The following is a 12,226-nucleotide window of genomic DNA, read 5'->3' on the forward strand; positions in this document are numbered from 1 at the left end:
CCCGAACGGCTCTTCATTCAAAAGATCCATTTTGCTTAGCCAAATGAATGACACAGGGTGATTCAGAAAGATTCATCCGATTTCAAAGCACCATATTTTTACAATCATCAGGCGTATAGGAACCAATCACACTCCAACTAAGAGGGGGTCATAGAGTTTCTGACTGGCTCCCTCAGTCTGAGAGGAGATGAGACCCCTGAGCAGAACGTTCTGCGTTCTCCACGTCAATAAGAGTGAATCCGTCAGAACTGTGCAGCGGGATTTTCATGGGTAGTGAAGCTCCAGCATAGAGCATTCGGCGCTGGTTCCACAGCACTGGATGATCTCCGAAATCCCACTGAAAGAGCCGTGAGAGCAGCGACGCCCGACACGCTCAGTCCAGTCTGGGATGAGTTTGACTGTGGTGTTGATGTCGTCCGTACAGCTGGAGGAGGTTCAGACTGAGACCTTGTACAATTACATAATAAACTTCAGCTCATTTAAACCGTTTACAGTTCACTGCACTGATCTGTGATGATTTACAGGAGAAATGAATCATTTTGAAATCAGATGAATCTTTTTGAATCACCCTGTATTTCTATGGTTTGAGTGGGAACTAAACCTTCATCTACTTTCTAATAAACAGCAATTGTGTTAGGTAGATTTTGGTAGGCAATGAATGGATGAATTTCAAGAGGCAGGACTTATGGGACAAAAGCATCAACCAGTCTTCAACCAACAAACAAGGCAGGTCTGAGTCAAAAAACCAGAACAACTAGCGAGCTGCATGTAGAACTATGGCCAAGAACGAACAAAAGCAGGTGTTGGGAACAACGAGGGGGCAGAACCTTTTGTGTGAATAATAACCAAACAGAAACAGCAGAACCAAAAAAAATAAGATAAATAATAATAAAATAATTATAATATTATATAATAATATATAATAACAGAGAGCTGACTCACAGCATAAAATGTGGCCTGCGCAAAGAAACTGAACTAAATTCTGCGGAAAATTCCACATTGCATGTGACACGTCATAAAGGCTATTATACAGGAAAGAAAACCACAACAGCTTTTGTAATTTTCCAGTTTATTTTAATGTAAAAATAGCACTTGCTCCTCATTTCAGTCTTATTACTCAGAGATGGGTTAAATAATAATCCATAGCCATATGCCTAACAATACTAGCATACTTTTATTCAGCATGGTGGAATAATAAATACATGTAGAAGAATTTTTTGCAGCCCCCGTGTTCTCTCACGCTCCTCTCGTGGAAAATTTCTCAAATTCTTTCGTAACAAATTCTTTCCTGGCCTGCCAGGTAACTCCAACAGCCTGACCACTGACCGCGAACACGGTCAGCAGCATTGGAACCAACGCTGCTCTACAAAATACAAAAATAGAAACATCGCCGTAGTGTGTGATATCTCTCAAAAGCTCTCGGCTATTTCAAATACTGTTTATGTGCATGCACATTCTCTTACTTGACAACATAACCATAACGTTTATGTGCTTAAAATCACTGTACAGAACCACCACCCCCACCCTGCCTACACCCGCCTCACCCCCCCAAGCCCTCGCCAAACTCCCAAACAGAGAAAAGAGACGCTGAATAGCAAACAATCGTTTACAACATGATATCAAACATAACACACGCACTGCCTATCAAAAGTTTGGGGACACTTAGTTTTCCTAAATGCTCTCAGTACGAATGAGCTTCATCGGTCATCATGGCCGTTTTGTTCCAAACGAAAAACAGAAGGAACAACTTACAAAAGTCCCGCCTTAGTTACTCCGCGGTAATTTGAGGGAAACAAGATCACACGCAAATATATATATATATATATATATATATATATATATATATATATATATATATAATTTTTTTTTTTTTGTTATTAAATTCTAATTTAGTAGCCCACCCATCGTCTTATCCCCTAATGATGTCAGCACTCGGACCTTTCAGGTGTTTGAAACACCTGTGGGCTGAAAGAGATTTAAATGTGCACTTTTAAGAACAGTTTGGACTCTCCAATCATTATTTATGCGGAAGAAGATACTTTGATGAACATGTTTAAGCTGCGAAATTCTTAAGTTAAATGTGAAAATTTAAACTTAAAAAAAAAAAGGCAAAGTGTCCCTAAAATTTGATGGTCATCGTGCAGAAAAAAGAAAGCTGGAGTCGGAAACTTGCGGACGCTTCTTGGGGCCAGATGGAGTCAATGTCAATGTCTTTTTTTTTTTCGTTTTTCCCCGTTAAGAAGACTTTTCGGCCGTAAACAAGGCTCAGCGTGAACGAACGCTGTGATGGCTGGCCGCTGCGCTACGAAGTGCTGTGTTTGGATGTGTGTCCTTGGAGTTTGGCTTCATATGACTGCAAACACTCTGAACGCCTTGCCTCCTGTGGGATTCTGCAGGCTGAGGGGGAGAAAACAGAATAATGTCTGATTTTTTCATTTGGCTTTGGAAGGACAGAGATACGTTATGTATGTGCTTCATGAGTCAAATAACCACCCCCTACTTGACAAGCCACAGCCAGGGTGGTCCGGTCTAATCTCTATAAGCTCTGGGTTCATCTGCCCATTAAACTAAATAATCTGCTTCGTCGTAAAGACAGGAGGGTTATTAGTTGAATTAGATCAGCTGATTTATTTTCGACCTGTAACCGGCAGATAGACGAGGTCATCGTTGGCACACTGTGCTACCAAGACAACCACAGAGTGTTCCACTCTTCCTTAAAGAGGTGGTTTGACCCAAAATCAAATTTAAACCATTTTCCCACTTACCTCAAAGGCAGTGAACCATCCAAGTCATATTTTGGCGTCTGTAGTTCTTTGCTTTGGTTTTGCACTAGAGCTATGAGATTAATGTAGCTAAAAAGTAATGGAAACATGTACGCACCAGTTAGCCTCATGCCTATATGGTTACTGACACTATATGACATACAGTTATTGATAAAAACGAACAAAAGTGCAGATATTCAAGCTTCAAGGTGGCTGCTGCTCCTGATTTGGATTCCAGTAACCCGCATGCCTAAATTAACAGCGCTTAGATTACACTGTGTTGAGTTGTTAAAGCTACATTACGTAAGTTTTGGGGATTTGGAGACCTCTTTGGTATTAACGAGACTCGTTAATATCATCAATTACATCATGAATTTACTGAGCACTGATTGGTCAAACCAGGAGCTGATTTTTAACTACATATAATACTGGGCTTCCTCGAGGAGAGGCTTGGAAATGGGTAAACAAACACACTGACGTCCAGAAAGTCACTGTTTATTATATATATATATATCATTATTAATTCATATTCTACAAATTTTGTTTATTCAAATATTAACACTTTTCTCAGCAAATAAACCCAAACTACACAAATAGATAGATTTTGATAAATGATAACGTTGCTGTTGCTGTTCCATGAATACGATTTTTATTCCTCTTCTTTAATTGACCAGAGTACATTTTGGTTTGTCCATCTGAATTTACATAACCAAACCGTAAGGCAAATTCAGTAACTGCATGAAATAAATGTCATTTTTATTTTATTTATTGTGAAAGCTCCTCTCAAATGAACAGAACGTGTGTTTTATGATCTCCACACGTCACTACACGCTCACAATTTACTGCTGAAAGCCAAAAATCTCCGACGCTCTTTGTGTTATCTTCTAAAAGTGATGTTTCCAGAGCAGATCACTGAAGAGACGCCGTCTGTTTATAGTTTAGAGCCCAGATTTGGGGAAAAACGGCTCAACTTTCAGTAGAAAAACAAACTGAGTTCAGCTTCTTTTATTATAAGGGTTTAAAATGACATCACGGTCTATTAGACTGGAGAGAAGAGCTACAGCCTCACACGACGCCCAGCTTCTGAATGGAGCTTATGGAATATGAACGTTATGAAGAATATGATGGAGTGCGGTTTGGAACCACCGGTGGTCCCGAGGAGCTGAAGAGATTAATAAAAAGTGCACCAGATTTAAAGTTTCACTGCTTTTTTTCATCCATAAAAACTGACTCACAATGACTTCACATTAAACCGCTTGACAAAGAAAAGAAAGAAGTTTTTCACAACATTTCCTCCTAAACTGTGCATGACATTTATCAATCATTATAGATAAATCAATAAGTGGTCCCAGCCCACCTGCTTATGTGGTTTTGGACGCTCAGTTCCCGTTCAAAGCTAAAAAAGAAATCTTCTGGCTACATTAGCCGAGTAGATCCAGTGCAAAACTAAAGAAGCACACTTCTGACGTAAAGCATGTCTTGGCTGATCAGCTACATTTAGGCTAGGGGGAAGACAGTAAAGTTGAAGTAGTACATTCTATTGGTTTAGGAGGGAAGCAGGTGAATACCTCTCTGAGGCAATTCCATTCTGGTTTGAGCCAGTATACTGCCGCCTTCTGTCCACCGGCATCACGTCCAGGTAGCCTCCAGACTCACTCTGAATCACACCGGCATGAATCGCTGCCCGACAGATACTTGAACGCTGACCAAGAAGATAGAGAACAGACAGTGTGTGTACTGTGCAACACTACTGTCAACTGGGAATCTCGATTGGCATCACATTTTAGTGCAACTGGCATTATACCCACACTATGGCTCCACTTGATGTTGGCTCTGCCCTGCTGCTCTCACACTTATCTTACATAATCACATCTGTCCCGTTTTGTTGTATTGGTTTCATTTGGGTTGTATTGGGTTCATTTGATTTCTGCCTACATGTGTTTTCCTCACGGTTTGCCTTAAAAAGTCCCCGTGTTCTCTCCTGTACTTGCTAAGCTACATGCATGCTCCTACTGTCTTCCTATTACGGGGCAGTAATCCAGCCCAGAGGCCTGTCACTCATTTAATCCAGACAGGATTTGTGACAAATCTATAGCTTCACAAAACCTAACAACTTCTGTTAACTTGTTCTGGATAACTTCCTCTGTTAACTCAGGTCAAGATATTCAAGCTATGATTAATTCTGTTGCACATGCACATGACAGCATGATGTCTAGAACAGTAATGATGTACCAGGATCATATGAGTATTAGAAGGATTTTTAGATCTTTGTATTATATATATTTATATATATTACTGCGTTTGTAATGTTATATTTCTCTGAAATGCTAATGCAAGTACTCTTATTATCCAATTTCTACATTTTTTTAATGTTTATGCTTTGGCAGATATGAAATAGAAAAACACTGGACATCGATCCACAGTTCTCATATCGGTGGATGCCATTTAATGAACAGCCCATCATGTGAAACACCATGTGGCTTATTTTCTAGGAAAAAAAAAAGAAATTTAGACCTTACTGGAGTAATATTTGCTTATATGATTTAATATTTTTATTTGTGATTGACACCACAAACATCACAAAGAGGAAGTGACCCAAAACCAATGGGGGAAGGCCCTGATTGGTCAGAAGCTTGGCCATGACAAAATCCTGAACTTAACCTTCCGTGGAGCAGGTTATGTGTGCAGCAGGAGGTGCCACTGTGATGTAGACAATGAAAGATGATCCACCGTCATGAGACAAAAAATCCAGTTGAATTGTACTAAGCTTAAAGTGAGCTGGCTAAGCAAAAGCCTAGGTTTAATACTCGGCCGGTGATGCAGCCGAAAATGTTGACAAACAATAGTAAATAATAAGGACTTACATCTGCATAGTAACGTGTCCCAATGACGCTGGCATGGCTGTCGTACAGGCAGTTACGAGGACAAAACAACCTGAAAGAGAAAACAAACAAGTAAAACGACAATGGTCTTGTTATTATGTTGTTAACTCAATGAATAACCTGCATAAATGATATTTGGCCGTCACTGTTGAGCAGTTTTGCTGCTGAAAGAGTCACCTTGGACAATGTCTGACGGGCTTCTTGAAAGGACAGTACTGAGCCACGGTCACGTCACACGCGATGGCTTTAACTGCAAAGGAAAAGATTAACCAAGATCAGCCTCAGCTGCAAAAACCTGTCAACTGCTTTCCATGTAGTTACTAAGTAATAAACCTTGCAATGAGAATTTTAGGGCTTTAATGCCCTCAATGACTAAAGCATGTACTTAATATAAATAACATGAAGTATGGATTCTAAACTTTCAATTTATCTCACATTTGTGTTTGTACATAGAAGAGAATCTACACTATGTTGCCAAAAATATGTGGGTACTCATAATAAATGAATTGTTTCAGCCACACTCATTGCTAACAGGTGTATAAAATCAAACATACAGGCAGGCAATCTTCGTAGACAAACACTGGCAGTAGAGTGTGTTGTACTAAAGAGCTTAAACATGGCACTTGGACAGGATGCCTTTGCCACAAGTCTGTGAATTTTATGCCATGCTAGATGTGCCCTAGACAACTGTAAGTGCTATTGTTGTGACACAAGCACTGTGTGTAGCAAGCTTCATGAAATGGGTTTCCAATACTAAGATGCTCTACATGTAATGCCAAGCGTCGGCTGGAGTGGCAAATCTATACGCTGCATCAGTACAAACTTGCTCTCTGGAAAGACAAATCACACATCACTATCTGGAAGTCTGATGGTTGAATCTGGGTTTAGTGGATGCCAGGAAAACGCTGCCTACCGGGATGAACAGTACCAACAATAAAGTTTGGTAGGGGAGGGATAATGGTATGGGGCTGTTTTTCAGGGTTTGTGCCCCTTAGTTCCTGTGAAGAGTGATGTTAATGCCTCAGAACACAAATACATTTTAGACGTTCAAATGCTTCCAAATTTGCGGGAACAGTTTGAGGAAGGCCCTTTTTTTTCCCAGCACGACTGAGCCCCTGTGCACAAAGCAAAGTCCATGAAAACATGATTTGATGAGTTTGGTGTGGAGGAGTTTCCGTTGGACTGCACAGACCCCTAAACCCAATCCCACGGAACACCTTTGGAATGAACTGCAATAAAGATTGGGAGCCAGGTCTTCTCGTCCGACATCAGCGTCTGAACCCTCAAATGCTCTTTTGACCGAACAGACAGAGATTCCCGCAAACACACTCCAAAATGTTGAGGAAAGCCTTCCCTGAAGGGTGGAGGCTTTTACAGCCATGAAGTAGGGGCAACTCCATATTAATGTCCACGATTTTGGAATGCGATACAAAAAAAAAAAACAAAACTCAGAGGTGTGATGATTGAGTGTCCACATACTTTTGGCCACATAGTGTATGCATTATGATTTAAATTAGATGAAAACATAGCGTTTGTGGATGGAATGTCAGACTTGAACCAGTCAATACAGAACATAAACCAAAGGTCATTATGTCATCACATCTGAAGAATGACTACTCTCGACCCCTAAAAGGCCTTTACAGGGTTTAGAGGGTTAACCAGTCTGTACTGACCTGGTACTTTTGATACGGTGAATGCATTAGCGCTGTGGTTTTTCCTGCGGAGGAAATGGATGAAAAATAAACATGAGAGCGGTGCTGCATTCCTCAGAGTTAGCACGGCCTGCAGCGTGACGCAGCTGTAACTTACGCCAGAGTCTGAACTCCGTTTTTGTAGGACTTTGCAAAGCGCTGCCTTCTGCCCACTCTCGTGATATCCAGCCAGCCTCCATCGGCGTCTATAATTCCTGCGTGTAAACCTGCTCCACAAATGCTGGATTGCTGGAAAAACAGCAGAGCGGGTGAAGAAAAAACTCCAGTGACCTTGGGAAGTTCTACAGTAGCAATTTATCTTATATAATGGACTATAATGGAAAGGAAATACGTCCAAATGGTGCTGTCATACAAAACCTTGGATCTATGAAACATAACTACACAAGAGACATACGACAAAATCTCATCTTCATTGTTTAGCGCTGAGCCAAAGAATCTGCCATTGCTGCCCTATAAAAAGGCACATATTCCACATTTCCTTGCATTTTTATATAGGCTCCACTTATAATGTCCGTGTGGTTTAATTATTTTTATATGACCAATTTCCAAACTCTCTTCATCCCTCATAGCTAAACTGCTTTTGTTACTGTGCCTTTTAAGACTGATAATAAGACATAAATAACCTCTGTTCTGATTGGCTGTCCTGTATTGTGCCTGGGCTGGAACACTACTTATAACTTGTAACATGTAAATACATTATTTTTCATAACATCACAGAAACAGTGAGTTTCAAAATGGGCTGTTTTTGCAACGTAGTTTTGGAATAGATTTTGATATTTTAATATTTGGTGTCACTTTATTTGGACCGTTCACTCTAGATAGTTTGTAAATGTTCAGTATATCTTTAAGTAACAATCAACTAAACATCAATTAAATGCAACTGAACTTCCGAGTTCAGCATGGAAGGAGTTTAATCAATCTATCCCTAAACCTAAGCCTAACAGTAATGTTGATAATCAATTTAACCTGACCAGAAGGTTAGTTAATGAGTTTTGATTTTTAATCTGTAAAGCATCTATAGGGGGCCATCCAAATAAATTGAGCCCCAGTATTTATATATTACGTTAAACTCAATATGCTTATTTCAAACAAAGTGAGGAAAATTTGGTTTTCCAAGATGTGGGTCCTTTTCTATTGGTGCACTCGTCCTAAAGTGCTCACAGAGTTAAAACGTTAGTTGGCAATTTCAAATTAGTTTATAAAATTAAAGACAAGAATTAAAAAGAACTGACAAACAGCGATCTAATTTTTTATATCACCTTTCTCCAAAATGGTCACTTTTACAGGAAAAGTGAAAAAACGACTTTACTTGCAATGCAAGTCGACGGAACCAGACTTTTTCCAAGTCAGGGCCGTTTCTTTTGGTCCACTCATCATGAAATTTTGACATGTAAAGGGCAACAGGTATTTACAAATTATGTCAAAAACTGAAAAACAACAAAAATGGTGATGCGACATTTTCTTCCGACAATAAAGACACAACAGTGACACAACAGGCTGTCAAATGCAGAGGGTCTGAGCCTGGAAAACTGAGTGTGTGTGTTTTCATATTCAGTGTCAGGTGTGTTAAACCAGGGAAATGTGCTGTAGCAAAGACTCCAAGACTGCTCAGTGTTACTGTAGTATGGAAATTGGGTCTGTATGCATCACTTACCATATCATAGTGTCCCGATCCGATCACTTTCCCATAGCTGTATAAACAACTCGCTGGACACTCGTACCTGTTAATAAAAAATGAAACTATATTTTGGCTGGGGAGCCAAAGATTCGTCACTTATTGAATAAGTGAATGTGGACACATTCTCATTAATCGGTGTCATTGTTTACTAGGGATGTGCACGCTAACTCGTTTTGATATTTGAGTATCTGTATTCATGAACCACGACCCAGAAGGAGAAGCGGCTAAGAAAACCACAGAAAAGAAAAAAAGCAACATCAATAAACAAACAAACAAACAAAAAACAGATTTTGGCTGAAATGAATGTAGAACTATCACACTTCAAGGTGACTTTTGTGTTGCAAAATTTCGCGTCACACAGAGAAACACGTTTCAAAACGTTCTATTATCCAAAAACAGCCAAAGGAATCGGTCATAACAGAGGCTGCTATTTGAGCTATTTCTGGACATAATATCATCCAAACCTACAGCGATAAAAGCAGATTTATCCCTTAGCTTCACAGGCCACGTTTGCACTGCAGACAAAAGTGGCCCAAATCCAATCTTTTTCTCCGCATGTGACACCATTTGGTTCGCGTCCTCGGATTCTTTAAACCTCGGGCTCCTCCAAACCTCTTCGAACTCGGAGCGGCTGCGACGAGTCTCTTCTAATTTTTAAAGTACAGAAACATCAGCCTAAATGTTTCTGAGTCTCAGCAGCACAAAATTATGACGAATGTCGAGTTGGACTGACGGAAAAAGTCGCATGAATTCCGACCTGGCTGTTCAGACTTAGTCCCATTGCCACAGATCGGACACGGATCGGATTTCAGTAGCACATATGAAAGCGTCTCAAATCGGAATTGCAAATGTCCGATTCAGTGCATTTCTTACTCTGCACACCGACACACATCTGTGTCCCATATGAAGAAAAAGACTGGGCCACTTTTACCTGCTGTGTAAACATAGCCAAAGTAAATTAGCTGGTTAACTGACACTGGTGGAGCACACAATAGAACCCTTAACACAAACGGTGGTCAATTATGGTCACACATCCAATGTCCATCTGGTTATACAATGTCAGAACTAAAGAACTAGAAGATGTACCTGTTGCAGGTGGTTCCTTTACACTGATCCCGTAATTTTGTATCACATGACACTTGCTGTGCTGCAAAAAAGGGACAATCAAATCAATCTGACTGCATGAGTGAATTATGCAGTGTACAGTTGGCTCTTATTAGGATTCATGTATTTTAGCCACTTAAGGTCTAAAGCTTGTTGAGATTCCTACAAAGGTGTTAATAATTGTCTAGTAGTCTTTAAGCCTTAGAAATGTACTGTAAATGACCGTTTTGTTATAATGTTTAAATGTAATTACATAATTAATTATATGGCTACAGTTGCATGCAAAGGTTTCAACACCCCAGTCAAACTGACTGCAAATATAACACATAATAAAATAATAAATAATAAAAAGAAAATAATAAGACGGAAAATCTGATATTTTTCTGCCAAATATAGTATACAGTTTGCATTTATTTAGTTTAACATAATAAAAATAAAACATAAATAATTAAATGCAACATAACCTTTTCATATTTCCCCCCAGTATGTTAAATTTGGAAAATAAACAGTGATTGTGCATGAAAATGTGCTGAGGTGTGACTTCTGTAGAGAATGTAACTTATTTTCATCAACAAATTATGCAAATTGGCCACCTTTCCATACGATTATGTGTAATTCATTACATTTACATTAACATTACATTAAATCTGCATTCTGTATCAACAGGTTCGTCTATACTTAAGATTTTTTTCTGTTTCAATGTCAGAAAATTGACCGAAAATATGGCAAAATATGAAGGATGTTGTTTCTTTCTGCAAAACAAAGCTTGTTTCAAAGAACTACATTACAGAAATAATCAACTAATGTGATGAGAAATGTTTCCTTTTTGGGGGCATGAACAGAGTTTGGGTTCCAACACACTACAGTATAGTAATGTAGTATGGATTCATATGAAAAGCCCTGAGAGCGTAAAACACAAACAGCACAGCTGCTAAACTCATCAGCGCCGACAGCCTCAACACACCAAGGGGCCGCTCGTAGAGACAGAAGCCGTTTCTAACCCCCACATCACACAAATAAACATTCCCTGAAAGAACCGGTCAAATACAAGTCCAGAGTCCTGTCCGAGGTCAGTGACATCACCCAGCCAGAACTCGTACACGCTCCATCTGCACCCACGCTTACTTTAGCACGAATGAAGTCCATCTGTAGCTCTACAGGAAGGAATTCAGAAGAAGATCCCAATACATAGCAGCAAACAGAAGAATAGCCTGGAGCGCTATGGGTGGTGGTGGTGGCCTAGGACTGGAATTCTCTCTTCCAGAAAGTGCTGACGCTTTATTTTAATGGTCCACTGTAGATGCTTCAACTAACACAGCTTTGACTAACAACCAGCTCAATTCAACATCCCACAAACCCTGAACCAGGGGTCGGCAACACGCAGAATCATTCTAACACAATTTAACAATAAATGATCTTAAACCCTGAAGACTGGCACGCAGACAGCTGGTCACCATAGCAGCGCAGACAACAGAGGTTAATTAAATATTTTTCCACTTGTTCATGCAGAAATTTCTAGTAGTTATGGAAAGTAGAAGCATGACAGTATTACGGCATCTGTCCGTTTATCTACAGAAGACAGCCAGTATTATTACTACAGAGCGCTGACTGGTTAGTGCAGGGTTTGGAAACACGCGAGTCTGGAGCCACATGCAGCTCTATTACTGCCCTGTTGTGGCTCCATAGCTGAATCAGATCATCCATCCATCCATTTCCTAAGCCGCTTCTCCATCAGGGTTGCAGAGGGTGCTGGAGCCTATCCCAGCAGTCTTCAGGCGAAAGGCAGGATACACCCTGGACAGGTTGCCAGTCCATCACAGGGCAGACAGACAGACAGACACTCACACACGGGGGCAATTTAGCACATCCAATCAACCTGACTGCATGTCTTTGGACTGTGGGAGGAAATCGGAGAACCCTGAGGAAACCCACGCAGACACAGGGAGAACATGCAGACTCCACACAGAGAGGACCCCAGTCACCCGACAGGGGAATTGAACCCAGGCCCTCCTCACTGTGAGGCGATAGCGCTACCCACCACGCACCGTGCTGCCCTTGAATCAGATCAGTAGGTAATAATAAAATAAT

At 40.3% G+C, this 12,226-nt stretch overlaps 1 protein-coding gene across 1 annotated transcript in view; it reads right to left on the minus strand.

The window, feature by feature from the left end:
• Positions 1-1,870: 1,870 nt before the first annotated feature.
• crispld1b (cysteine-rich secretory protein LCCL domain containing 1b) overlaps positions 1,871-12,226 on the minus strand; it is a 35,080-nt gene continuing 24,724 nt past the window's right edge. Inside the window, exons 8-15 of the mRNA XM_017711718.2 lie at positions 10,121-10,181; positions 9,011-9,077; positions 7,454-7,584; positions 7,318-7,361; positions 5,822-5,894; positions 5,627-5,696; positions 4,331-4,464; positions 1,871-2,397 (exon numbers count right to left, since the gene is read on the minus strand). Coding sequence (XP_017567207.2) covers positions 2,346-2,397; positions 4,331-4,464; positions 5,627-5,696; positions 5,822-5,894; positions 7,318-7,361; positions 7,454-7,584; positions 9,011-9,077; positions 10,121-10,181 — 632 coding nt within the window. The 3' untranslated portion in view covers positions 1,871-2,345. The remainder of the gene's footprint in view (positions 2,398-4,330; positions 4,465-5,626; positions 5,697-5,821; positions 5,895-7,317; positions 7,362-7,453; positions 7,585-9,010; positions 9,078-10,120; positions 10,182-12,226) is intronic.

The sequence above is a fragment of the Pygocentrus nattereri genome, chromosome 19 (assembly GCF_015220715.1).
Source record: "Pygocentrus nattereri isolate fPygNat1 chromosome 19, fPygNat1.pri, whole genome shotgun sequence".
Lineage (NCBI taxonomy): Eukaryota > Metazoa > Chordata > Actinopteri > Characiformes > Serrasalmidae > Pygocentrus > Pygocentrus nattereri.